General features: G+C 36.3%; 1 protein-coding gene across 6 annotated transcripts in view; it reads right to left on the reverse strand.

Moving 5' to 3' along the window:
* Positions 1-26,858, reverse strand: part of PDE4D (phosphodiesterase 4D) — a 550,822-nt gene that overhangs the window by 76,052 nt on the left and 447,912 nt on the right. For all 6 annotated transcript variants that reach the window (XM_015848747.3, XM_032441436.2, XM_085530713.1 and 3 more), the window contains 3 exons: positions 15,969-16,005; positions 15,006-15,079; positions 13,798-13,847 (listed from right to left, as the gene is read on the reverse strand). In XM_015848747.3, coding sequence (XP_015704233.1) covers positions 13,798-13,847; positions 15,006-15,079; positions 15,969-16,005 — 161 coding nt within the window. The remainder of the gene's footprint in view (positions 1-13,797; positions 13,848-15,005; positions 15,080-15,968; positions 16,006-26,858) is intronic.

A 26,858-nucleotide genomic window follows, 5' to 3' on the forward strand; every position in this document is an offset into this window, starting at 1 on the left:
AGATGTGAACTTGCTGTGTTATGTGTCTGTGCTTTGGGGCTGGATATCATATGTGGATGGTGATCTCTTCTGCTCTTTGATTTACAAGGTTTTTATATGAGAAAAGGGAAGACACATCTTTAAAACAAATTACTGTACTTTCAGAAATAAATTCACACAGGACAAACACATTAAAAAAAAGTTGAAAAAATATTTCTATACACAAAAATCTTTCCAAACACAAAAATGTTTTTGTGTTTTAAGTGTTAATCGGGTAAGTGAGGGATATGAAACATGTCTATGTCCTATGTAAGTCCCATGCTGGATTTACCTGTTTTACAGAGATTTCAGTATAACTGTTTTTGCTTTAGCATCCTTCTTGTAATGTTTCAACATACAGTTTAATTTTCAGCAATTCATAATGCCACTTTCTCCTTAGTATCTTTTTCCATACTGGCTTACTGCTGTGTCTTACCATGCTGCCAGCTAAATCTCCTAAAGAATGGTTCACTTCAATGAAATTGGGAAGGTGATGAGACGGGGAACTCAAGGAAATATAAATTTGCAAGGGGAACAGAACTGCACCAGGTCAGAGTACTATGATGGTTTCTTTGGTGCTGTAAGTCCAGTTTTTACAAAGCAAAATAACGCCTTACGTACTTAATAGTGAGAATTAGCTGGAGAAAAAAAACAAAACAAAACAAAACACATTTTGGTTTCACAATATCATACAGTGAAAATCTGTGGCTGATAATTAACATGCTTACACATATTTCCAAGTAGCAGATGCATATGAGAACAAAGTGGTTTCACCACCTGACTATTGCTTTCCTGTGTGAAAGGCAGATACATACTAGGTATTGTCAGCTGCTTGTTTTTTCTCTGAAGATGTCTTCAGATGCAAGAGCATAAATTGGTTTGGGACTGCAGAACCTCCTCTGGTCCTTCCTTTGTCTGACAGATTTTCAGAGCGGGGAAGGACAGCATCCAAGCAGACTTTCCATTTGATATCCTTCCAAAAAACATCTAGATTTACTTCCCTTCCCCCTCCCCCAAATCACCCCCCCCCCCCCAAAAAAAAAAAAAAAAAAAAAAAAAAGAAAAAAAAACATTCACAAAAAAGGAAACAAAACACAAGAAGAGAAGCAAGAGAAGTATTACAGTACTGCAGCTGAAATGCTGAAATCCATCATACAGGTCTCTTTTTGTTTAGGAAACAGAAAGAACTGAACATGAAAAGCAGATTTGCAGTTTTTCATTTCCCAGTGCTGCTGCTTCTATTTACCAAAATCCAATAAAGAAGAAACAAACCTGCCTCAAATTCTGATTTTGCTTCAGTGGGATTCAAAAGATGATGCTAAGAAATACTACTACTACTACTACAACTACTATTAATAAGTATTGGTTTCTTTTCCACTAGCTGCCTCTCCTTATCTGTCAGACTCAGGTAACCAGGCTACATCAAACTGTTTTCCAGTTTCCTCCTCCATTTCTTTGGCACTGAATTCCTCCTGGGGTTTTTCTTATATAAATCTTCATGCTTTTTTAGATAAAGACTAAGGAGTCAAAGGCTCCTACAGTATGTCCACCAGCATATGTCTTATTAAAAGGTAAACTTCTAGACCAGTAGTTTTTTTTTCTGAATTATTTTCTGTTTCTTTAGCACAGTATTAAGTAATCTGGAGGAAAAAATCCCTCATATTCCTTCTTAATACTATTAAAATCAGAAAACAAATTATTATCCTAAAATGTAAGAGAGAATGTCTTCATTTATTGTCTTTTATTTTATATGAAAAGAAACATGATTTATTATGGCTTAGAATTAATTCAACTTTGTATCTGTATTCCTGGTACAAAATGGTCTGGTCCAAGGCAAGCTGGAGCTGAATATTCTCAACTGTAGGCTGTCAAGGACTATGATTGAAAAACAAAACAAAACAAAACAAAAATAAAAAAAAAAAGAAACAAAAAACCACCATATTTCCCCAGTTCTGTTACACAGAAGTTTGTTTATGGCTGTGCATACTTGCATGAGAAGTATGGTTTATATTTGACTATGAAATTTGGAAGAATTTATACCCTGATGCTTTTTAACAGTTAAAGAGCTTTCCAGTAAGACCTTCCATCTCCTTCACTGCTTCCTGGCTTTTCTCTTTATGTCTTAGCAGCAAGCCACTTAAGTTCCTTTTTTTAAGTCTTCCCAGTAGGAAATACTTCCCTGCTAGGAAATATGGTATTTGGGATACCAAGGCTGGTCAGTGGTGCATTTTTTTGCAAATATGATACCAGAGTAGTTTCTGTGTGATATCTTGGGTGATTTTCAAAGTCTTGCCTAGTTATGCACCTGGGGAGTCATTGCCTCCATAAAGTTTTCAGATGGTTTAAGACAGTTGTTTTCCTTCCCCAACTGTACTGAAAGCCTGTTCTGAAGGGATTTAATGTAGCAAGCCATTACATCTAGAAATAGCTAGCTAATTGAAAGCATGAAACACAGGGGCACATCTGAATGTATGGTTGACTTAGGTGTATCATAGAATGGCTTGAGTTGGAAGAGACCTCCAGGATCAATTTCCAGTCTCCTTGCTGTAGGCAGGGTTGCCAGCCACTAGACCAAGTAGTAAACCAGGCTGCCCAGGGCTCCATTCAGCCTGGCCGTATTCACCTTTAGGGACACAACATCCACAACCTCTCTAGGTGGACTGTTCCAGCACCTCACCATGCAATCAATCAAAACTTGCCCCTAACATTCATCTAAATCTTCCCTCTTTTAGTTTGAATACATTCTCCCTTTTTCTGTCACTGTGTATCTATTTAAAAGGATGATTTTTTGAGACAGCTGGGTAATCAGGTTCAGTCAGCATCGGTTCATGAAAGGTAGGTCCTGCTCAATCAACTTGATCTCCTTTTACTTCCATACAGACCTGCGTCTCAGTACGGATGGTCTTCTGAGATGAGTAACTTAACATAGGAAAAGAATAGCCTCATGCACAAAGACATTATGCCAACTGACTTGTTATCAAAAGTCTGAGGTTTAGGTATTGATTATTCTTAATTATTCTTGATTTATTTATTTATTCTTTATTTTGTCACAGTTCTTGATTAAGTGCAGATGGCACAAGTAGATTTTCCTACCAGCAGACTTGGAATTATTCGCTCCAGCTGAAGATGACTCATTTTGCAGAATGTAATGCAAAACACACAAGGTCCAAGAGGGAATGAGTGAAAACGAGGTAAGCCTGTAGTCTGGTGATGAGCTTGCTCCCGGAAGACATGTTAAGCAGCGCCAACTCCTAAACTATGAGCGCTGCTCATAGGGAAATTTATTCATTCATTTTTTCTGAGTATTGGCAAAGACTGCAAAACTTCATAGTCCACAGCAGAAGAAATGCTATTCTTGCTTCCCTCTGGGGTTCTCTGACCCTGGCTGCTGGTGTGCTCTGATTCACAGCATTCATCAGGCTCTGTACGCAGGAGCCAGCCTATATTAAAAGCAGAACTTACACTCTTTAATGGGCAGTCTCAGTGTAGCCCCTGATTTCCAAATGGATGCTCAAGAAAGTGAATAGGCTTTAATGGACCAGTTTCTCTGTTACTTGTTAATGGAAGAGAGATCTACTTTCAAATCTGTCTTTTCAGTTGGACAGAAGACAATGTAACACTGATCACTGATGTCAGAAGATGGACAAATTGTGAAATGAAGATGCACTTAGACTACACCCAACAGCCATAACTGAACTTATATCTGCACTTATATCTGCAGTTCTATTTTCTATATTCAACACATATTGAGCTGCATTTGCAACAAGAATGGGAAAAATTACATAGACAAAAGTACTGTTTTTCTTCGTAATTCTTCTCATCTCATTCCTACAAAACAATCTACCTTTCACCCCTGCAGTTTTTTGTGCTATTATTATCAATACGGTAAAAGCAGTCTGGAGTCATACACATTTCTCAACTAACAGTGACTGTAAGTTACATATCTGGGCTGAAAAGAGGAAGCACACAAAGCTTGTAATTCTGTCCATCTTTCCAGTAAAATAGATGTTTTCGATGAAGTGACGATATATTAACATTCACTGGTGCAGCAAAATATGAGATTAAGTTCAAGGTAAAAAGTGAAAATCAGTGTTGCATTGCACATCAAGTTATTCAAGTGATTGATCCCATATCCTAACTCTAGGATGTGTAAGTCTATTTCAAAATCAAGGATATACTACAATGCAGCTGTAAGAAAGAGTAACCTGAAGTGCTGAGAAGTGCTTACCAGCTTGGGGGAAGTGTATCTTTTCAGAATACATGTTAATAAGCAATTTTAAATAACATAATGAAAATCACCATTTTGAAATTAGTATGGTTAGGGGAAGAATGCTTAAACATACTGCAGGTGATGATAGAAACTCCTAGGTTTCTCACACAGTATACAAAGCCTACATTTATCCCGGTATTTTTCATAGTATAATACAGTAGTCCAATATATTGTTCTATGTTGCAGCCTGATTTTACTCACTTCCTTGAATGTGAGATGATATGTAAACAACTTGCTTTGTGCAAAACCACATCAATCCTTTTCCTGCTGTTCTGCCTCAAGAAAGTTAACCACTCTTACAAACCCACTGAATGAACCAGCACTGTTTTCTCAGTTATAAAATTTCTGTAATGTTAGTTAAAAGTCTGTGGATGAAAATAGAGAAAGAACTCAGCAAGCCTTCACAGAGGAACCCTGGCAATAACCCTGACAAGTAAAGAGCAAAATTGGGAACGTGTATATTACTCACTTTAAAGGGAAAGAGAACATAATAGTTATCCTTTCAAACAACACATATTAAGCTATTACATGGCACAGGACAATGCTGCACAAACACAAAGGACTGGGTAACTTGTTACTGTTTTTTAAATATAAAATAGGCAAATATGGCCTAAATTTATTCATAAAAATGCCTATAAACTATGTTCAGTGGAAGAAGGTGCTAGTTTACTCTTTAGGATGAAAAGTGATTATATGAGCCTGGGTGAAGAGTGGCCTTCCAGCTCTCCTGTCCCTTGCTTTTCTTGGCATTTGTTGTTCATCCTGTGCAGGAAACACATGAATGAGTTTCAGTCTGAATGTAGTTTGTGCTCAGTATCTCATAAAGCAGTAAGATTTTGTTATTATTCTGGATAAGAAAGCTGTAAATGAGATAACTCTCCTTTTAGCTATCATGACTTAGATAAAGCCTTTAATGATTAACTGAAAAGACTAGCTCATGTAAATATTGTTTTTTTCCAAATCTGTTTTATTTATTTACTATTGATCATTTAAAAAAAATAAAAACATAAAAAAATCTAGTGAAGGAGATTTCCTTTAGCTTCTCTGAAACTTATTACTGTCAATCCTTTTTGAGAAGACTTGTTGGAAAATTGTGAACTTGTTTTGGAAACTGTAGTTGCAACTAACTAAAGCAGAAAACAACTGCATTTTTAGTTACTGAATCACACAGTCTAGCCAGACAGATTTCACTGTAAACCAAAGTTGTATTCATTTTGGACTGTTCAATATGAATCTTTTTTTATGTTACCTGAATGGCACATGAAAAAATATTATAGTTCATAATACATCACCCCAGATTTTCAATAGTATCACTACTTCTTCTTAAAACAACACGTATGTATGTTATAACAGTTTAATCTCATAAATGTGAATTGGAGTCTGGTATAAAATAATAACAAGCAGAATAAATATTTTCAAGAAGGCCCTGTACGGCATGCAGATCAGTCATCAGGATTTTAATCCTTCCAATCTCAGCCATCTGTTTCTGCTGTCCCTTCTGATGTAAAGCTCTGAGATCAGTGCCTTATGTAACTCTAAAATTAGAGAACAAGGGTGCAGACCACAAATAAATGTCAATATTATGTAACAACAGGTTAATGAAAAATGCACATCGCCTTTTAAAACTTAACTCCTTGTAAAAAACTACCGATCTTTTTCCCAACTGCATTTTTATTTTATGTTTTCATACCAAATTTACATTGACTTTTCCAAACAGAGTATTTTAAATAAATGCTAATTATTTTAAGGTCTTTTTTGTTTGGTTTGGTTGGTTGTTGGTTTGTGTTTTTTTTGTTTTCTTTTGTTTGCTTGTTTGTTTGTTTTTAACAAAAAATTATGCTGCAGCCTTTTCCTCAGCAATTTTCTCTTCAGTTTTATATTGCCTACTAAACTTCAAAACTTGCACTGTGGCTGCTTAAAGCTGTCAGAAACAGGAGAAGTCAATCAAAGCAATAGCTTGAGAGAATCGCCTCTACATATTGCTCTGTGCTACACAAAAGTCTAGATAAAAGATATCACCAATGTATATATTTTTTTGAGGAAGGAAATTAGTTCTTTAAAGAAGATGGCTTGTTAGAGACATAAAAGAACACTATGTAGGATGCATTGATGGTGGGTAAATGAATAGATATGTAGAAAAGCAGGATAAATCAGCTCTAAATTCCACAACACTTCTGGTGTCAAGTGCTTCTGTAAAGTAGTAGATTAGCCTAGCATGTGAGTTTGTGAAGTCTTTTTTCTTTTTTTTTTAAATTAAGACAGAAATTGCACTGCACAGGAGAAACAAAATAAAAACTACCTGTTTATCTGACTGACAGTGACAAAGAGTGCTTATATGTTTATAGAATAACATAAAATCCTCACCACTGAGTCCAATGTATCAACAAAGCCAACATGAGAAAAATTAATTGTAATTAATACAGCTCCTCTTCATGCAGTACAAAGAGGAAATTTTGAAAGCATTCGCAGAAGGGAAGGGAGTCATTTAACTTCCTGGCAATAAGAATTCTGGTCCTAAATGAGAATTTTGAGAATAATTCCCTAAAAAGCAAATTGAGGTGAACTGGCATGTGTGTGCCACTGACTTACAGTGTCTCTAAAGCAGTTCTAATTATTGAATTCAGCTGCTGGTGATACGCACTGTCACACTCATATCCTAAGTCTGCAGATGAACATCTGCTAATTTCTCAAATAACAGGAAGAATTTGCCTCAGGCTGAATGATGTGAAAATGCTACAAAACACATTCATGTTTGAAAATATAAATGCTTGTGGTATTAACCAGAAAGTGAAATAACTTTCAGAAGTGAGATAAGTTCATTCTGAATACACATGGAGGCACCTGCGTAAAAAAAATTATGAAGAACAAAACATTTACATGTCATTCAACCTACTGCAGAAAGAACAAAACCATTTTAGCAAACAGGGAGTCAGGTTGCTACAGTAAATCAGAAAAGCACTCTTTTCTCAGTTAACTTCAGTGAGAATGTCTGAATTTCTGACCATTTTATATCATCTCTGCCAAACGCACTGCAGTAGAACATTTTTCTGTAATGAGGTAAAAATATATTCAGTGGCCAATTAAATGAGAGTGGGAAGTTCTCATTAGAACATGACATTATAACTAAAATCCTGCTGACTAAATGTAGAGAAGTGATGTATAGACTGCATCTGTGACCTGAGTAGGACACATTCTTGGAACCTGAGTCTGAAATATAAATTCTTCAGCATTTTGAAATATGACAATTATATTGTATTACGAAATTTTTGTTGAAAATCTGAACTATTGGTTTTTGTTTTTGTTTGTTTGTTTGTTTGTTTTTTTATCTCTATTCTCATCGGCATTAGAACCCATTCAATTCCATATCTCTGCTCCCAAAAATTGGGAATTACCCTGGTAATGAATGAATTAACCTCTCTAAGACATGTCTTTTGCTTTTTTTCCTGTCCACTCATGTGTTCTCTCGTTTGCTTTATCCCCTGCTGAATCACAGACACAGGAAAGAACAAAAAGCATTTAGATTACTCAGGACATCTCAATGTAGTGAGGTTCTGTACAGAACAGTTAGGCCAGCAGGATATTTAAACTTCATCATCTAGACTTTTGAAAAGCTTAAGGCATCTCATTAACAGGAATGTTTCTTCCATTCAAGTCCTAAGAACAAATTACTCTATTTTAATTTCATCTTATTACTAGATAAAATCCTTCAGTTGTAGAACTGGGATGAATGAGAGATACAGTTATGTATAGATATACACGTCAAAATAATCCTTTCCATTGCCATACAATAACAATATCCTGATTTTCATCTATAATCTTTCTATGTATTCAGAAGGATTTCAGCCTGTTTAAATACAGATGCTTAACTTGTCCAAGTGATGTTTAAATGCATGATAATTCAAGACAGCAGCCTAATTACTGTTTAATTAATGAAAATGGTGTAATTATTAAATAATGTCTTTTTATATATCCATTACATATAAAAATTATACCAAAGACTGGCAGATTACTCTTCAAAACCAGAAACATCACTGGGAAACCTGTAGCTAATGTGTACCAACCATGAACTGTGTTGGACAAAGACTATGAGAAACATGCAAGAAGCTCACTTTGATAAAAATGATACTGACTTCTGCTGGATTTAAGATCCATAGCAATGCTTGTAAAGGCTACAATTCAAATCTAATAAGAAGCAATGAAAATGGGTAGTAATAATACAGACAGATCTATAACATCATAATATTTTCTATCACTGTGGTTTTTTGTTTTTTTTTTAATGTAAAAAAAAAAAATCTGAAGGATTTTTTCTTAGACTAAGCCATATGAATTCTATGCTTTCGTAAATAAAATGCAAAAGTATGTGACAGCTTGCTGCTGAGAAAATACATACATTTTGCTCTGTTGCTCTGATGAAATGAGTTTGGGTTAGATCTGAAACAAAATTTTAAAGTGTAGAGAACTTCTAAAAGGTGAGATTTTGCATTTTTGTTTTATTCTGTGGTTACCTTAAATGACTTATTCGTCATGTGATGTTACTTAAAGACCGTTTGGTTCTGTTTAGTAATATGAGAGGCCAATTACATAAGAGACACTTAAATCTCCTTTGAAACGATTACTGTTAATTAGATAGAAGGTCTGCGTAGTATATGATTCCGACAAGAGTCCGTGGCCAGGCAGAATGCGGCTTTGAGCAGCCTGGTTTTGTGGAAGGTGTCCATGTCTATGGCAGGGGGCTGAAACTAGATGATTTTTAAGGTGTTTTCCAACCCAAGCCATTCTGTGATTCTATATATGTAGGTCATATCACTCCGTAAATAGTACCTCCTATTACTTTCCATGGAAACTACAACAGATGGAAAGAGAACCACAACACTATTTGATAGAGCAAATACTAAGCTACATTAAATGATCTTTCAGTGCAGTCACCACCATTAGCTATTCATTTTCACCAATGATGAACAAGAGCCTGCATGCCACACTTGCAAAAACCTGCACCAGTGGAGGTCACTCACTGTCATTTTTACCACTGCTGAAACTCACCACCCACCACCTCACTGTGCTCACATCCACTGCTTGATGTCCATAAACAGTCAGCAAGTGTTGATGAATAATAATGGGTGGTGTTCACTGACATATCTTTGCTTTATATGTATTCCTTTGTCAGACACCATCCTCCCAGACTGCCTCACTGCTGCTATCTCTCACACAGCAACAAAAAGTAATGGGATGGGAATGTTCTGCCTCTACTGCCACACCACCAATGTTTGTGTCTGATATCATGGGACAACATAATGAAAAAGGAGGCATTACTTTTGGATCAGCCCTCCAATTATTTAGTAAAATTAAATACATACATGCATATATATATATATATATATATATATATATATGCATATATATATAAAGTATATAAATAAATCAGACTTTGTGATTTCAGGTTAACCAGGACTTGCATATTAATCCATAACTGTGATGGTATTTGGAGGCCCAGATTATTATTTTGGACATTTTTCCTCCTTTTGCTTGTTTTGTTGTTGTTGTTTTTGTTTGTTTTTTTTTTTTCTTTTTTTTTTTCTTTTTTTTGCACATAAAAGCATCTGCCAGGCTGAGTTAAGACCTTAAATTTTTCCTTCTTAGTTCATATTATTTACATCTAGAAATACAGGTATTTAAACTGTAGTAATCAAAAGATATTTAGTAGTTGATCATTTCTTCATATGTAAGAAATGACAGCTTTCAAGATTGCTTCTTGTGTCACAGCTTGCAGTGTGTTTTTTTTTAATTGAAATGTTATTTGTAATTCACTGATTATATTAAGAGAATTGTTACAAACTTGAAATGAAGCACTATTCTTATGACTGCCTGGAAAATGTGACTCACAGGGAGAGGAATCCCTCTTATTGAAGAGCAAAACACTAAGCAAGAAGCACCATACAGCAGAAAGAGTTATCTGAAGCAATGATGCCTTTAGGTACCAGTTCACCTCCCTTTAAAGATGACAACTGAAATAACTAAAATTGCATATCTTATTATTCAGTGACTATAAATTGACTCAAAAGAGACTCCCCAAATAGACATGTACCACTTAGATGTCTAAAATGGACAGGGGAAGGCTTATTGATACATGAAAGCTTCCGCATCCCACCTTCAAATTTATCATTAAAAGCAACACTCAGTGTGCCATAGCATATTTGGCTTGTACAGAATAACAAGTATGCCACTGGTATTTACTGGCTTTTGCAGCAGTTTCTAAAATAACTCTGTATGGATATACTGAATAGAACAAGTCATATTTTGATCATTAACTTCTACATTTAGACTGAAATATCTGTAGATTTTAAGGCCACCATTGTTGCTATTGCTTCTAACAGTTTGGAAATACCTTTCCTGCTGCAGTTCTCAGCTCCAGTTTCCTACTTTTTACCAGTGCATTTTCTCCCACATTTGTACCTCGGGGCGAATTCTTTAAATAACACAAAATACTTTTTGATCACGGTGGGAGATTTTTTCTCTTGCTATTTCAGTTGCATTCATTACTAAATCCATTTTTATCTTTCCCTTCTCATTTTACCCATATAACCTGCAGTGCTCCCCCTTGCTACACTTCTGCTTTTCCTGGAAGATGACACTTGCTTAGCAAGTTAAACCTTCCACCTTCTGTGTATAATTCTGTTTCAGCACTGACGCTGTTTAGTAAAACTGCGTCTTCCAGTCACCCAGTTTGTAACACTCATGGTTGTTTCTCACTGAGATTGCTAGCTGTGCCATCTGGGTAATGTGGTTGGTTCCTGTCTAGTATATTACTCTGGATACTAAGTGTCATGTAACTCTGAGAACAGTGTGACCAGGAGAATATTTTCAGCAGGAAAGGCTGCACAATCTGTATTATAAATATTCCTGAGGAAAAAAAAAAAAAAAAATTAAAAAGCACTAACAGCATCCAAAAGCATTTTTAATTGTTCTAAGAAGTGTTTGTAATATATTTTTTTCTTCTTGGCATGCAGCCAGAATTTAGTGTGCTTTACTAGGCTTTTATATGCTTCAAGAAAGCATCTATGCATACTTCTGTGCTTAGACCATGAAATTTGTTGCTATGGAAATATCTAAAATGGTCTATGACAAAGAATGGGAAAAATCATTCAGGCAAAAAAGGATCCAGCCTGAATCTCCATTCAGCAGTCAAAATGAATGGTAGCTGTTTCTGTGCTTTATTGTGGCTTAATGTATTTTCTCTATCATTGATATATCTTTCAGCCCCTTGCATCTAGTGCACATAGATCCCAGCGCAGCTGGTTCAGCGCATAATCTGGGCACAGCAGTTCAAACAGCATCTCAGATTAAACTCAATTAGATTAATCTATCCTTGCTATTCTTTGCCTTCTACTTGCTTCCCTTAAATTTCTTGGCACAGAATCACTTTCTAGATTAGCTGCACCACTGACTGCATTCCCTTCTTTCCATACATTAAAATCTCAGATGATTTATTGTTTCTGACAAGTACAGCACACTCTGGGTACTAACTAAATGGAAACCTTCAGATCAGGGGGGAATTTAAGAAGAGCAACAGTAACTTCCAGCAAAGTGTGTCTTGGGTCCTGCTGTCTGAGCAGCTTCTCTTGCTGGAGAAGGGAAGCTGGCCTTAGGCAAAAAACTGTGAGAGAGCATGTAAGGTAGGCTCACAGGATGTTCGCATGCATGGATATATTCTGCTCTGGATATCACATTTTTCTTTTGGTAGCAGAGACTTTACTGTGTTGTAGGTTTTCTGATGTTAGCATCTTGGAACCACAGAGAGAGAACCTTACTTCTCAAAATATCTGTCTCCAGTTAAGATAACAGACTTTCAGATGACTGTGCTGACTGGAGAGACAAATTCTTTAATTAAAAATCGGAGTAGCACCTATCAGTAACTGAGATGTATCCTTGATATTAATTTGAAAGCAATACCCAATATGACCTCTTGATAGGTTAACAAAGGACTAAGATTACAGCTGTTATAGGCAAGAGAAGCAGTACGTGGTGGATCTATTTATTTATCTCCCATCGCTATTTATTTAATTACTGTGAATTTAAGTGTGATTGCAGAATGCTATTAACCAAGGACAATTTTCTGTGTGTAGAGTGAATTTGAAGATTTAACCCTCTGTTCCATGGTAAGCCCTCTGCAAAAAATCCTGAGATTACAGGATGAATTGGAGAATAGAGTAATATAGGACTACAAAGACCACATATTTTAAATGAGTGTGTGGATATTGTGTGAGAATAGATGAAAAACCTAATGATGTTACCACAATCCAGGGGCTACAGAAACAGATTTCTGAACAAGACAAAGCCAGTTCTCTTGAAGAAAGCTGAAGTATTGGTTCTTGCTTGATCTAAAGTCTTATTATCATACAGTTAAAAAGAGAAGCAGAGGGTCAACAAAAATCAAGCCAAGTTCTATCTGTAAACAAAACAAAACAAATCAAAACAAGGCACCAAAGATTCTATAAAGAGGACAGTTTTGGTTTAAATGATAGATTGCCTGTGTAGCAACTGCTTGTTTACCTTAACTAAGAGGCAAAGTAAATATTTTCACTCTGCCATCAAGCCATAGAGATATAGCTGCCTGGAAAACAACATACAGTAAGAACACACGTATTGACAAAATATAAAAAATAAGAGGAAAAAAAAATATATGTTCCCATAAAAGTAACTGATAGCAAGTTGCTGGAATAATAACTGAGTACTGCAGGGAAAATTTTCAAAAGTGTTCACATAACTTACGATGCCAGTCCTTTTTTCAAGTTAATCACAGTATCACAGTATCACAGTCTTGTGCGGGTTGGAAGGGACCTTAGAGATCATCAAGTCCAACCCCCGGGATTCGAGCCTCCTGTGTAGCAGAGCGGCACTTCTACCACTTGCGCCACAGGGGGGATTTGAACCCGGGCCTACTGGTGTTGCAACGCGGCATTCCTACCACTGTGCCACTGCGGCACATTATTTCTCTAGAAACTCTATCTTTTTTATAAAGAATTTTTATTTCATGTACCTGTAAATGTTAAATATCTACAGTTCTAAATCAGAAAAGTCAGCCTTCAAAATTTCTTCTTAATGTCTAGGGGTACATAACATCAAGACTTTGCATCAGAATAGCTACAGAACTCTGGTTCTCAGATGGAATATAAATGCATTCCTTACACCAATTCATTCCACTTCAAGAAGTTATTACTGAAGGTAACGACACAGTCACACACTAGTATATAAGAGAAAATGGAGGGCAAAGACCATAATGTTAAAAAATCATGATTTGGGAAATAAATTAAAAACAGAATAATAAGACAGAAATCAGAAAACCAACGTGATGTAAGATCAAAAGCCACCAAACTGCATCACTCAAGTTTTCCATACTAAAACAGGATATGAAATAATGTAAGTTTTCAGCATGACTTACATTTTAAAAAATAAATACAGAATTTAGAAACCTGTGTGGGTTTCACAGAGGAATTTAAGCTCATTCCTCTTACCTGTTATAGTTGCTTTGTTAATAGATGGTTGGTTACACATTGGTGACCGTCTGTTTGAAAAGAAAAAGATTTGTCAAGTTGTTAAACTCACAGATGGTCAAATCCTTGAAGAATACAATAGAAAACACGTTTCTTTGGGAAGTTATTTGTGACTGGAACACAATGGCATAAAAGTTCATTTAGTTATTTCTTGTAACACAGAAAGGAAATCACAATTGTTGCTTAAATCTTTCTGAAGATTGGGATCTTCAGCAGGGAAATTTAGAAGTTAGTTTACAGATCTGCTTAATCCTAGCTTGAATATGTACCTAGCTTAAAGTTTGTTCTACATCTATAATTACTGCTCTTATATGGCTTGCACTACCTATGTTGTATCACTTGAAACAAATTCTTAGAGCAACAATTAGTTTTAAGATTTTTTTGTTCGTTTGTTTGTTTTTCATGCACTTCAGAATAATCTTTAGAGCAAACAGCTCAGTGGAATCCTTTGTTGACAGAAGTTAAAATTTGCTGGATTAACATAGCTCTTCAGGGATGACAGCAGGCATGGTCTGAACAGGGGCATATTCCAACTAAAGGGGCTGAAAATACCTTTCTGTAGCATTGCATATGCAATGGTGGACATTTGTCATTTTGAGCTTAAGTCTTCAGTGTAAAACTACTATGGTTCCATGAATGCTACCTGATTCTAATTTAAAATAATAGAAATTGATTCTAAGAAATTTGCCAGCTGAAGTAACGTTAACTATGACACTGTCCCAGAAATGGAGAAAAATCATATTTACAGTGTGCCATTTATAATCATGAACTATTATGATGTCGTTATCTGGGATGACTTCTAGGTCCAGATCATGCAATCAGTGCTCACTTTGGTTCAGTTGCACAACTCAGACTCATTGCCTGAATTATCATCTCTGAATTATCTTTGACATATGGCTAACTTACTGAAAATCATAGAAATTGCATAAATAAAAATTACTGCAAGTTTATACAAGGACACCAATGCAAGAGAAGATAGTAGGCAAGAGGGCTTCAGTCTCAGTTATGAAGTATAAGCAGTTTCAACAGATAATAAAATGATTAGTCATCACAAGTTTCACACAAGCTTAGTGACACAGACTGAAATTTGTAACATCTAACTGTTATTCTTAGTTCATGTTTTAAAAATACCATTACTAAAGGTTCAGTGGCCAAAAATTGACACTTACTTGCTGGGTGCCCGATCCTGTAAATTGGTTAATGCAGCAAAGTTATTCCGTACAGTACGCAGGCTGGCGAGCACCTGGAACAGACAAAATGGCTTCAGTCTAAATTTCTGCATAGGTGAGACTGAATTAGCTCCACTCCACTATGCTGAAAGGAAAAGAAAGGACAATGCAAAATGTCTCTGAAAGGTTTCCAGATCAAAGTCTTCGACCATTATCTGACAATAATATGTCTGTAATAAAAGGCCAATAGTTTATTTTTCTTTGTTCTCTCATAAACAATTCATTATTTGTTTAAAGACAGTCTTTGTTGAAGAGGAGGAAAGTTTTTCACAGAATACTACTTAGTTCTCTAAAATGACAATAAAAGCATCCGTGTTTGGATGATAATAGCCCATTCAAGCCTAATACTTCATACATAAGAAATGATTACAGATTTTTCCATTTGCAACTCAGCTCCCACAAACCTCAAATGACAAAGAGAATGAAATTGTCTAGACTGGCAAAGAAAATAGAAATGGCTCTTTAAGGAGCCTGATTCATTTGGGTACTTAGTAGAGAAGGACACGTTAGGAGGAAGGTATTATTATCTGAGCAGGTGAGAAATGTCTGCAGGATTTTCACACTGGGAAAGTCAATGTAAATGGAATACTTGCTTTCTGGACTTCTCTTAATGAAAGACAGCAGCTAGAGGAGGCATCAGAAAAATGTCTTAATATAGTGGTGTAGGCATTCTCTGCTGAAGGAGGTTGAATGAATGTAACAAATTTTGCCGTGTTTACAATAGGACATGAGCATGTAAATATAGATAATAGAGTGAAAGCTTTATAAGTTTTTGTTCAGAGAATTGGATTTTTTCTTTTTTTCAATCAAACAAATCTTATATACTATTTACAGTGGAAAAGAACTGGTTTGGCTTTCTTGGGTTGCATGATCATATTAGGAATAAGACAAAATTGTGCCTACCTGAGCAAATGGTGTCACAATCAAGTCGTCTCCATGTCTGAAAAAGTAAGCAGAGTTGTAAGTTAGATATTAGTGAAGACTATCTCCCTGTTACTGCTTTAACAGAAAAAAAAAATGAGGTTTTACAATGCACTGTGGGTATCTCCAGGTTTACTGCTCAACTGTTACTCACTGACACTGCTTCACAGATTGTTTTGAAAAGTGAATACCAAATCAGTCATTATCCAGTCATTCAATGTGTATGGGATGGCTGATGTACAGGACAGTTTCTACACAGGACTGCATGGAACAGACCTGAAGAGATTTCTCCCAAAGGACAAACCTGAATACTGAAAGAGATTACATTAAAGCTTACTAGCACATTTGTGAGCACTGGCCAGGCAAGTAACTGCAGATGACTGGGCAGTGCATCACAGACTAATAAAAACCTAGTAAAACTTTTGAATTGACTCACACTGGTGTAGTTACAGGGGAGTGTAACCAAGAGTGTGCTGTTGCTGTGCCAACCTCACCCACATCACACTGGCTGACGCAGGGCATGGTGTTGGGATGACGCGTGGTTACGGAGAGACAGGAAAAGAAGGGTTTCTTCGTTTCTTCTCTGAAATGCTTTCACTGAGAGTTTGGCTTATTCTGTGAAGTATTTCTCCTCACTTCATGAATAAAATTGAAGTTACACACAACATACCATGTGCAGTCATGTCTTAGACTAAGAGAACACTATAAAACCAAAGGAGGAAACTGACTGGAGACTGAAGCATCCAAACTCTGAGGAGCAAGGAAAACTTGGTATTTTCAGTTATTGTTTGTAGTAGAATGCAGCAGTCAAGGTTAGAATAATAATAATAATAATCAAAGAAAAAAATCTCATATAACTTAATATTTAATTATTCTGCATTTTCCTACAGTGAATTTATCACAAAAAGTTGTAAATTGTATTTGGATCTGAAATATTTCAACAGAAATTACCATTGTTTTGATACTGTTTTCATGTTATTTAAGCATAAAGTATGAGAAATTATCAACAGCCTTCCAAATAATGGTCTAAGGTATTTTGTAATGTTTTCAGTACCCAATTAAAAATATGAAGATTTAGTAAACCCAGCTAGTCATTATCTCCCTTGTTAAAGCACTGGGCTGATTTTTCATGTTTATTATAACCAATTGAATTTGGTTTCATGAGATAAATCCTCAGAATTAGTTCCATGGTGCCTTGTTTCTTCCTCTTCTACATGTTTTGTTGTCAAACGGGGACTGTTTTCAACTTAGCTCAACCATTCCTACATAGAAAACAATTTAATGAAGCATCCCCACAGAAATAATTTCCTCAGCCATCCAGGCATCCCCCTCACAATATTCCCATTAGCCATGAGACATACTTTTTTTTCTGCATTCCTGGTAAAGCAGGGAACTAGGGAAATTGATGACTGTGATGTGAAAGTTGAGGATGCTATCCATGGCATTTAATTAAGCTTTCTAAGGCAATGGAAAGATCAGATATCTTCCTTTTTTATTCTAACTAATCAAATAAAAATGTGTTATTTTTTAAAGTCAGGCTGGTGTGGTCTTAGCAATTATGTAGCCACAGCAAAAGTGTATGTCACACTCTTTGACAATAATTTATGAAAGAAAACTTGAATATCTTGTCAATGTTGCTCATTGCATTGCTAGAGAATGGAAGATCAAGTAATAGAGAAATACTATAGCAAAGGCTTCAAGAGAATATAAGCAAAATGTGTCTTTTCTTTTTCTCTCATTCGCTAGTTAAATGGTCATAATATGAACACACATACTACCTCACTTCCATAAAAATTTCGCTCTTTTCTTCAAATTATGTGAAACAGTATTATCCGCTGTGTGATAGCTGGTTTGCTAAAACTGTAAAAATTGAATGATCCTTCTTTTCACTATCTCTTTATACGCTGTATTACTGGAGGTGGTATTTCATTGATCTTCTTCCCACTCAATGATCCTGTTTGCCACCTCTTGAAAATACCATCACTCCACTGAATTTTATGAATTCTATTTTAGTTAAGCTTTTTCTGAACTGCATTTCACTGGAGAATACTCGCAAAATACTGTGGCTTGTTATTTGTTAAAGGAGACATTACTGAATATTAATATAATGCACTGAAACCAACCTGGGATTTAATTTTCCTATTTAAAATATACCTCTGTCAAGAGTAACAACTACAGAAATTGTCACTACTTGGTAGAATTGTAATATTGGAAGTACAGATATGGGTTGCATCGAGAGAAGTGTGACCAGCAGGTTGCCCTTTTACTCTGCTCTCGTGAGTACAGTGTATAGGTTGGACCCCCCAAAACAAGAATAACATGGAGTTGTTGGAGTGGGTTCAGAGGAGAGCCACAAAGATGATCAGAAGGCTGAAGCGCCTCCCCTATGAGGACAGGCTGAGAGAATTGGGGCTCTTCAGCCTGGAGAAGAGAAGGCTCTGAGGAAACCTTACAGCAGCCTACCAGCACCTGAAGGGGGCCTACAGGAAAGCTGGGAGGGATTTTCATAAATCAGTTTAGTATGTGCCAGATAAACTTGGAAAGAAAAGCAATTTTGTATTGTTTTGAGTAGTCTTTATTCCACATTGGGTCAGAAAATCTGGAAGAGGTGTGAGTGTTCAAAAAGGGAGCAGAATTGTTTAAAACGCCTGTGTTACTTTTTCTCATAGAAGAGAAAGACCATATGATTTAATAAAGGTGCTATTGATCCACAGTGTACTCCAGTGTAGTAAAACATTGCAATATATGAGTGTCCTGCTGTTTTCTGTTTTGATTATGTGGAAACTGATTGATAATTCTGTTTGGATTCTGTACAGGATAGTGCCACATATTTTTATACAGAGTCATTAAGAGGAGTGTAAAGCCCATACAATGTATCACAAGCTTCTAAATAAAGGCAGAGCTGTTAATCTTTAAGGTTAGAAGAAATTGTTTACATCTCTGTTAAATCAGTTTACTATAATGCCTGGCATTCATATAATCATTTTTTCAAAGAAAAGACGAACTTGGAAACAGATTTTAACACAGATCAAAAATTTTAAGTTATCAAATTCACTACTACCAAAAAAAGCTATTAAAGCATGTGACAGTCTGTACAAGAAGAACAAGTGTTACATACAACACAGGCCAAATTACCAGTAGTAGACCAAGTGTTATAAAAAACACTGCAAGATATTTGTCACCTTAAAGTGATGAAGCATGGTCTTCTGCATTGTTGTTGGTTTTCCTTCCTAACCTTTCCTACAGTACATACTTGAACTCTCCCTGTGTAAGTTAAAATGGTTTCCAGTCTGGAGAAGAGATAAAAGTGCCATACCGAGTCAGATGTGTATAGTTAGCTAGCAGCTGATAAATGGAAAGTACACAATTTCTGCCTTCCTGTCCTCAAGATTGGCATTAATTTATTTCTTATACTTGAATTACAGGACAGTAATTAACTTTGCCCCTTCTAAAGTGGATCTTAAGAGTTAAATGCATGGGCAGACAGAGAAACAGGAAGGAAGACAGATTCAAGTATAGACTGGGTGACTGCAAAATATTTATTTCTTAATTAAATTGAGATAATTTGATTTAATCATCTAATAAAATGAGTTGTTGAAGAGACATTCTGCAGATATGCAAGGTCCAGTTAAAAAAAGATTGGATGTATTTATGTGGTTGGAAAACAGTCAAGATACCCATTAAGGTGATATGTTTCTCAGACCTTAGACATCACTAGAAGTGTGTCTTGCACTTGCCAGTGTGGAGCTTGCAGGAAGTGTCCTGAATAAGATTTATCTTTGCAAATGATAATAATAAACTCAAGTTAGGAGTTTCAGACAGATGTGAACACCGAGTGAGTCATCTGAAGGACACATGCTGCAAAAGTAAGACTTAAATAGTGTAAATAAAAGCACAGTATAAACAAAGAAGGGGAAATGGACAAAACAGATGTATACTAACTTGGCAAATACCTTCACATGGACAAAATGACAGCAGAAGTCTTTGGCATCACTTTGAACTTCAGGACCAACTGATGACAAGGTTCAAGGCAAGGACGATGCCTGGCAAACCTTCCAAAAATTTTCAGTGTGCCCAGTGCTTTTAGGCAAGGACAAAGTAAGCAGAGATGCAGTGGTGTGGTCCAAAGGAAGTTCTGGCAGCTTACAGTGAGTGTAATTAGCTGCCCCACTGTGGGTGTTAACAAATACCCTGATTAGCTTCATATGGAGCATAAATGAAGCTAATCGTCTGTGACATGTTGAGAAGGAACATACTTGGTTATCTTATGATCAGAGATCCAAAAGACAGCTCAAAACATACTTAGGTCATAACATATGGCTGTTTCATGTACTGTTTGGTCTGGAACTTTCCACATAGAATGAATATTTTCTACACAAAGGTAGTAAGGAGGTTTTAATTTTTCATGACACATTTTATCAGCTCAGGTCCTGAGTTTCAAGCTTACTAGGCTTGAAATAACCCTTTGAATAAATGAAATCTGCTCTTTCGTGGTTACTAGTGTTAGGTTACTCAATTTACAATCCTACTTCCATCTGAACTGCATTAGGAACAGTGAACTATTCCTTTCTCATTCTTTAGTCTGTAATGGATGTGATTTTGTTTTTCCATGTCTTGAGAGAACTCCTCATCTTGTGTGCTAATGCAATTCAGTTGGAAGTAAGGTGTTTTTAAATTAGGATATTGAGTTTTAATCCAGGCATTAACAGGAAGTATTATATAGTTAACTATGTGCTTTTCAGCATCACATCATAGTGTTTATGCTTTTGAGAAGACTAGGAAAAAAGGACCTTGCTGGGTAATAAATGCAGCTAAGTAGGTCTCAGTGACGGTGATCAGAACCAAGACCCATTTAATCCAGAGACCATCTCATTCAGCTACTTCCTGCTCAGTAAGCTTAAATCTTATTCTAAAGGGACTGCACTCATACAAGTGATTTGAGTAATCTGCCCAAGGAAAGAATTTCATTATAAATATAGCATGCCATCACAAAAAAAGATACTGGCACAATATGCATGGTATGAAAACTTGAGTCAACTCAAGAAATTACCTGTATCGTCCTTGTAAGTGTTCAAGGTCATATTGAATGGAGCTTTGGGCAACCACATCTAAAGAAGTATACATCCAAAATGTAGAATGGGTTGGACTAGATGATCTTAAAAGACTCCTTACAATCCAAATCAGTCTATATTTCTAATATTCATATTGCCCTGAACAGCCATCAAGCCTGAATGCTTTAATCCTACCATAATCCAACAGAAGTTTGATGGGCAACTCTGAGCAGTTTGCTCTAAGTCTAGCAGAACTATTCAGTGCTAAATAAAGAGAGCTTTATTTAAAAAAATGTGTTTCACTGGTATTGATACAGGCTTCCTTCTAAAATTAGAAGGCAATCTGCCTAGGTGCCACTTAGGCAATGGCAAGGGAAAATATATTACTATGGTGCAGAAGCTTGCTATTTGCTTTGAAGAAGGTAATGGATTAACCTAGAGGGTATCATTCAGAAAAGCTGAATTCATTCGGAAGAGTCCAGGTCACTTCAGCCATGCCACTTTTGGACTGTTCATGAAACAGGAATCATAATTTAGCTCTAAGCAAAGCTGCAAATAAATGTCACGGTGACTAAAGGATAGGTTTTTTCTGCTCAGGTCAGAGAAAATTAGTGAATGGGTGTGATGACTGGAAGCAATCAAGTTAATGCAACTTAATGAGTTATTATTAATCTTTTTTTCTTTTCTTTTCTTTTCTTTTCTTTTTTTTTTTTTTTTTTTTTTTTTAATTGCACTACCTGACACACGTAAGCTCTTAGCTTGTTGTGAATGAAAATAGAAAGTATTACCTTGCATTAAGCACCACTTTGTTGCTAGTCCCTGCTCCATCAGTTTAAGTGATTAGAACTGATAAAATTGTCCCATTTCTCAAGAAAACAGTACATGACTTTTCATGGGAATTCCCACTGATGCAGGCTGAACAATTTCCCTTCTAAAGTAAATGAAAGCAGAGCTTCTAAGAACAGCACTTATTCAAGGTAACTTTCCAGCCTGTGGGAGCTTGCTGTGTGCCAGCCACAAGTTTTGGTCAGCTTCAGTGTTTAGAAAATGGAGTCCCTTACATAGATACAAAGGCTTCTACATTCATGTACTCAGAAAACAAAAACAAAAACATGCAGTAGTTTTTTCTTCAAGAAAATCATCAAGAAAACAAAAAAGACAAAAGACAATATAATTCCAGATTTCCTAATTTCAGAGAGCAAACTCCATGGTTAATACAACATGAGCATCACTGCAAGCATATGGAGAGTTTAATTTGCCCTTTGGGATGAAATATGAGCTAATGATCTGGGTTGTGAAATAAATTCACCCTGTGCACAAGGTGAGAAATGGTTTAAGAGATTTCCTCAAAAACACTGAAATCCTTCTTTATAATGCAACTTTTCTCCATGCTGCTGCCATCCTTCAGTATTGCAAGTACGTATGTGTACACAAAACACGCACATCCCCTCCACTGTAGCAGTAGCTCTGTGAAGTAAGCAATGAGATGAACACTGTTATGATTTAGCTGAAATCTAAGCCAAGAATTGTTTTTAGTATCATATTTAGTATCACTCAACAGCCATTTTTGATTGAAGATGGCAATTCAGATGGCTTTGTTTAGTGCAGAAGTAGTAAGTAGCATGCCCCATTGTTTCAAACATCCAGTATTTCCAAACTTTTTGTAGTGTAGGTGAAGTGTTTTATAGCTAGGAGTTCTTTTTGGAAAATGATTCATGATTCCAGTGTTCAGAAATTCAGGCTTAAACCCAATAATGAATCTGTTTTGTGTGAATATTCAATAGAATCAAATTTCATTTCACCAACAAAAATAAAAAAATCTTATGCAACAAGTACATAAAGTCATACTGAAACACCCGAGAATCTCTTGAAGTAAAATAAATATCAAAGGATGCTTCCTCAATGCACAAATATTCTGGCTTTGCTTACAACATCACTAATACCCTAATCAACAAATTAAGCTAGCATAAACTCATTTTAAGAAAGCAGGGTATTGCCAAGTTTGTTTATTTGTTTGTTTGTTTTGGATCATATTTGTAAAATGTTCCAAGCCACTGGAAAGAACACAGTGGTCTTTTTTCAAAACAGTTTCTACAATCATTAAATAAATAAATAAATAAATAAATAAATAAATAAAGTACTGATTACTCAGCTTAAGCTGAAATCTGAAGATTTTATTCAAATTAAAGATATTAAGCATAAAAAATCCCACTGAAGCAAATTATTAGCCTGTTTTCCCTATGGCCTTCTAGACACTCTTCCTTGAATGGATAAGTTGATAAGTCAGGCAACACAGTAAAGCTTTTCATTAAGAACTGTCTCTAAGCTGAAACTGAATCACAAATACTTCATTTCAGCAGGGTTTTTAGAGTCTGACTGCCTCTTCTTAGTTCTTCTGTGAGTTTATTTCACAAATTCAGAAAAACAGAACTAGATAAATTGTAAGATATTCCACAGCAACTTATCAAGAAAGGCAGTTATTTCTCACTTATTCACTTCACATGCACTTAATCTGTTCAGCAGCAATGTGTTTTTTTCCGGCCCTTTCAGAGTGTTAGAAAGAACTTAATACATATCACTTTTCCGGGAAAAGGATGAAGTTTATCTTCTTAACTTCAGATGCATACTCACAGAATTTTATTAATAAATCTAAGCTGTTCTGGCTTAGAAACAGAAGACTAAGATGTATCACTGGTAACTTGGATTCCTGTTATTGATGAAAACATATATCCTCATTTCATGATGTTAATGGCACATTAAAGTCTTCAGTGAACACCAGTAACTGTCTATGTTGGCCAAATTTGTCTTCCATCATTTTAAGTGCTTTCCCTTTATGAATCTGTTCCAGACTGAATACAACAAAGTTCAAAAAACTGAACAGACTGTCAAGAACTGGAAAACGTGTGTGCAAATTTATGTGTGTGCAAATTTACCTCAATTGTTCCATGTGCCAATTAAAGGGATATTTCAGACCATTTGCAGCTTCAGGTCAGGACCAGACCTGCTAGTCATTGACAAATACGGGAACACCCTATCCTGGAATTTCCATGCGTTTAAGATAATTTCTGAAGCCAGAATAATTCTGTTAATCTTAATTCTTTGGAAAGTTACATATTATTTTGGCTTCATTTTGGAAAGAAATATTTTCACAAATTAAAAATCACACAACATTTTTTTCTAGATACTGAACACAGGGATAATCCCATCCTAACTGAGCAAACCCAATCTCTGTATATCATGTTTTTCAGACATTTGTCTGACGACATTGTCATTGATGAAGTATTTTGCATTAGCTCTCCCTGTCTCGGAGTTGTCTATGTGTGGGTTTTCTTTTTCAAAGAGCAGTATATTTGTCGCTGTTGTTTAAAAAAATATATATCTATTGTAGATAGGGAACAAAGGTTTACCAACATGTATGTAATGTAATGTATGTAATGTAATGTAGTCTATAGAGCAACATGTCCTCTAGAAGGAGGCAGTATTATATGGTAGATAGAGGAAAAACAAATTTCAGCATAACTTATATCCTTATACTTGACTTATCAGGGACAGCAGCAGCAGAACTGTGTATGCTTCTCCAGGGGCAATGCCTCTATTTATTTCCAAGGAAACTATCATGGATGTGAAGAACACAATGACACTTTTTGAGAAAGCAAATTTTCAGCTGCAAAAAACTATTTTTCAACACATCAACAACACAAGCTATGCACTTTCGCTACTGATGAACAAAAGTATGCATTCCAGACTTGTAAAAATCTGCACCAGCAGAGGTGATCCACTGACAGTGTTGTAGCCAGGAAAATGTCCATAGAATCTGGCTTTCACTGATCCAAACAGATGGAAGTTAAAAGCTGCCAGACCTGGTCTATAAGGTGGAAGTGGTAGGACAGTCCAGCCAAGACTGGCAATGTGCTCCACAGTCTTCATACTGGTATGAAGCCTGGAAGAAAAAGGCTGCCTTCTTCTCTGGCCTAAGTCCAGAACCTTCAGCTCAGTCAGCACTGTGATGTAGTGATTAGAGTTGGTGGTTTCTCTGAGATCCAGGAAATACAGAAGTATTATTACTTTCCTAACCAAAAAGACAGTGCACATCACTTTAGACTCTGAGGGCTGCATCTCTTTTTTTTTTGTTGTTAGGAAATGCACATATTGCCACACCATGGACTGCTGTTTTGTCTTCTTCAGCTCAGGGTGGTGATGCCATGTCTTGTCCCCATTAATGACGTGATCCAGGCAAGTGTCACTTTCAGTCTCATATGGATGCATTCAGTAGATCCTGTCAAACTTGCCTACAATGTTCTTCCTGTTGCTGTCTGAGCATCATTGGGACCCAACTGACACAAACTTTGTGATATTTCAAAACTGCCACAATCATTTCCAATATACTGAAGCAGATATCCAGCTCTGCACAGTTCCCTAGTTGTAATCCACCTATTCACATGGTGGAGCTGACTGAGGTCTTCATTTTGTTGTGTTACAGCTGTGAATGGCTGTCCATAATGTGGCTCATCTTTCATGTCACTGTCACTTCTACTGAAACATAATGCCACTGTCTCACTGTGTTCACACCCACTGTTTGGTCTCCATCAACATTCAGCAAGTGATGATGAATGTTGATGGGTGCTGTTTTCTCCGTTTGGAGAAATTGACTGACACACCTTAGCTTCACCCATGCTTCCATGTCAGATGCCACTTTGTCAGACTGCCCTTCTGCAGCCATCTGTCACACAGCAACCAAATGCAACAGAATATTGGCAGGAATGCCAATAGCCTCTGCAACCATACCACTAATATCCATCTCTGATGTTGTGGGCTGCTTTTGGTGTAGCCCAGTACTATCTACAGAAAATATTGTTTGAAGAGAAATAAGCTGTTCAGTTCAGGAAATTGATGTACTGATTTGGCCACTGAGCAGTTCACTGGGCCAATGGCCCTGCAATTCACTACACACTGTGTTCCATTCAAATGGTTGAACAGAAATAAGCACATTTCACGTAACTATGATATTTAGAGCTTATATTCACCTGATCAAAGAAGCAGTTCTGATCCTCGCTATGGGAGTCTTCAAAAATCCCAACACCAGCTAATGTTTTACTCAGCAAAGTTTAGCTGGCCAAGTCCTTGGTTAAAACAGGAGCTCTGCCCTAGCCAGTGCTTGTTGGTTTCTTTCTAGAGTTTATGACAGCACTCATGATTTCATTGAATAATCCATTTTTTCATCTCATTAGTGACCTAGGTTTTGCTAAAATGGAGATTCTCTACAAATTAGATCACATGCACCATTAATCAGGACAGCAATCCCTTAGTGAGGAAAGCATATAAAGTATTAACCATTGCCTCCTCTTTCTATATTTTAAAGTTTTGTGTAGCACAAGCAGTTTATCAGGCAAGTATTAAGAAATTAGGCCACAGCTGCAAGGCATCCACATTCAAGGCTCCCTGCATCAGGGGTGTCTTTGAATGTAAATGAGAAAATTCTTCCAATATAATATTATTGATTACATTCATCTTTTGTCTTGCTTCTGTTTTCCTTTCCTTTCCTTCCCATTCCTTCTTCCTTTTCTCTTTCCTTCCCCTTCTCCTTCTTTTCCCTTTCCCTTTCCCTTTCCTTTTCCTTTTCCTTTCCCTTTCCCTTTCCCTTTCCCTTTCCCTTTCCCTTTCCCTTTCCCTTTCCATTTCCCATTTTCTTTCCCATATTCAGTGTACTATAACTCTGAAATTACTGGCTTTTAAACTTTCTTTTCCATTCTTCAAAATCTTTCTTTTTTTGCTTGCTTCCCAGATCCCTTCACAGCCCTGTAATTCATTATATTCACTCACA

This window comes from Coturnix japonica, chromosome Z (assembly GCF_054131305.1).
Source record: "Coturnix japonica strain WE chromosome Z, WE-NBRP24, whole genome shotgun sequence".
Taxonomy (NCBI): Eukaryota; Metazoa; Chordata; class Aves; order Galliformes; family Phasianidae; genus Coturnix; species Coturnix japonica.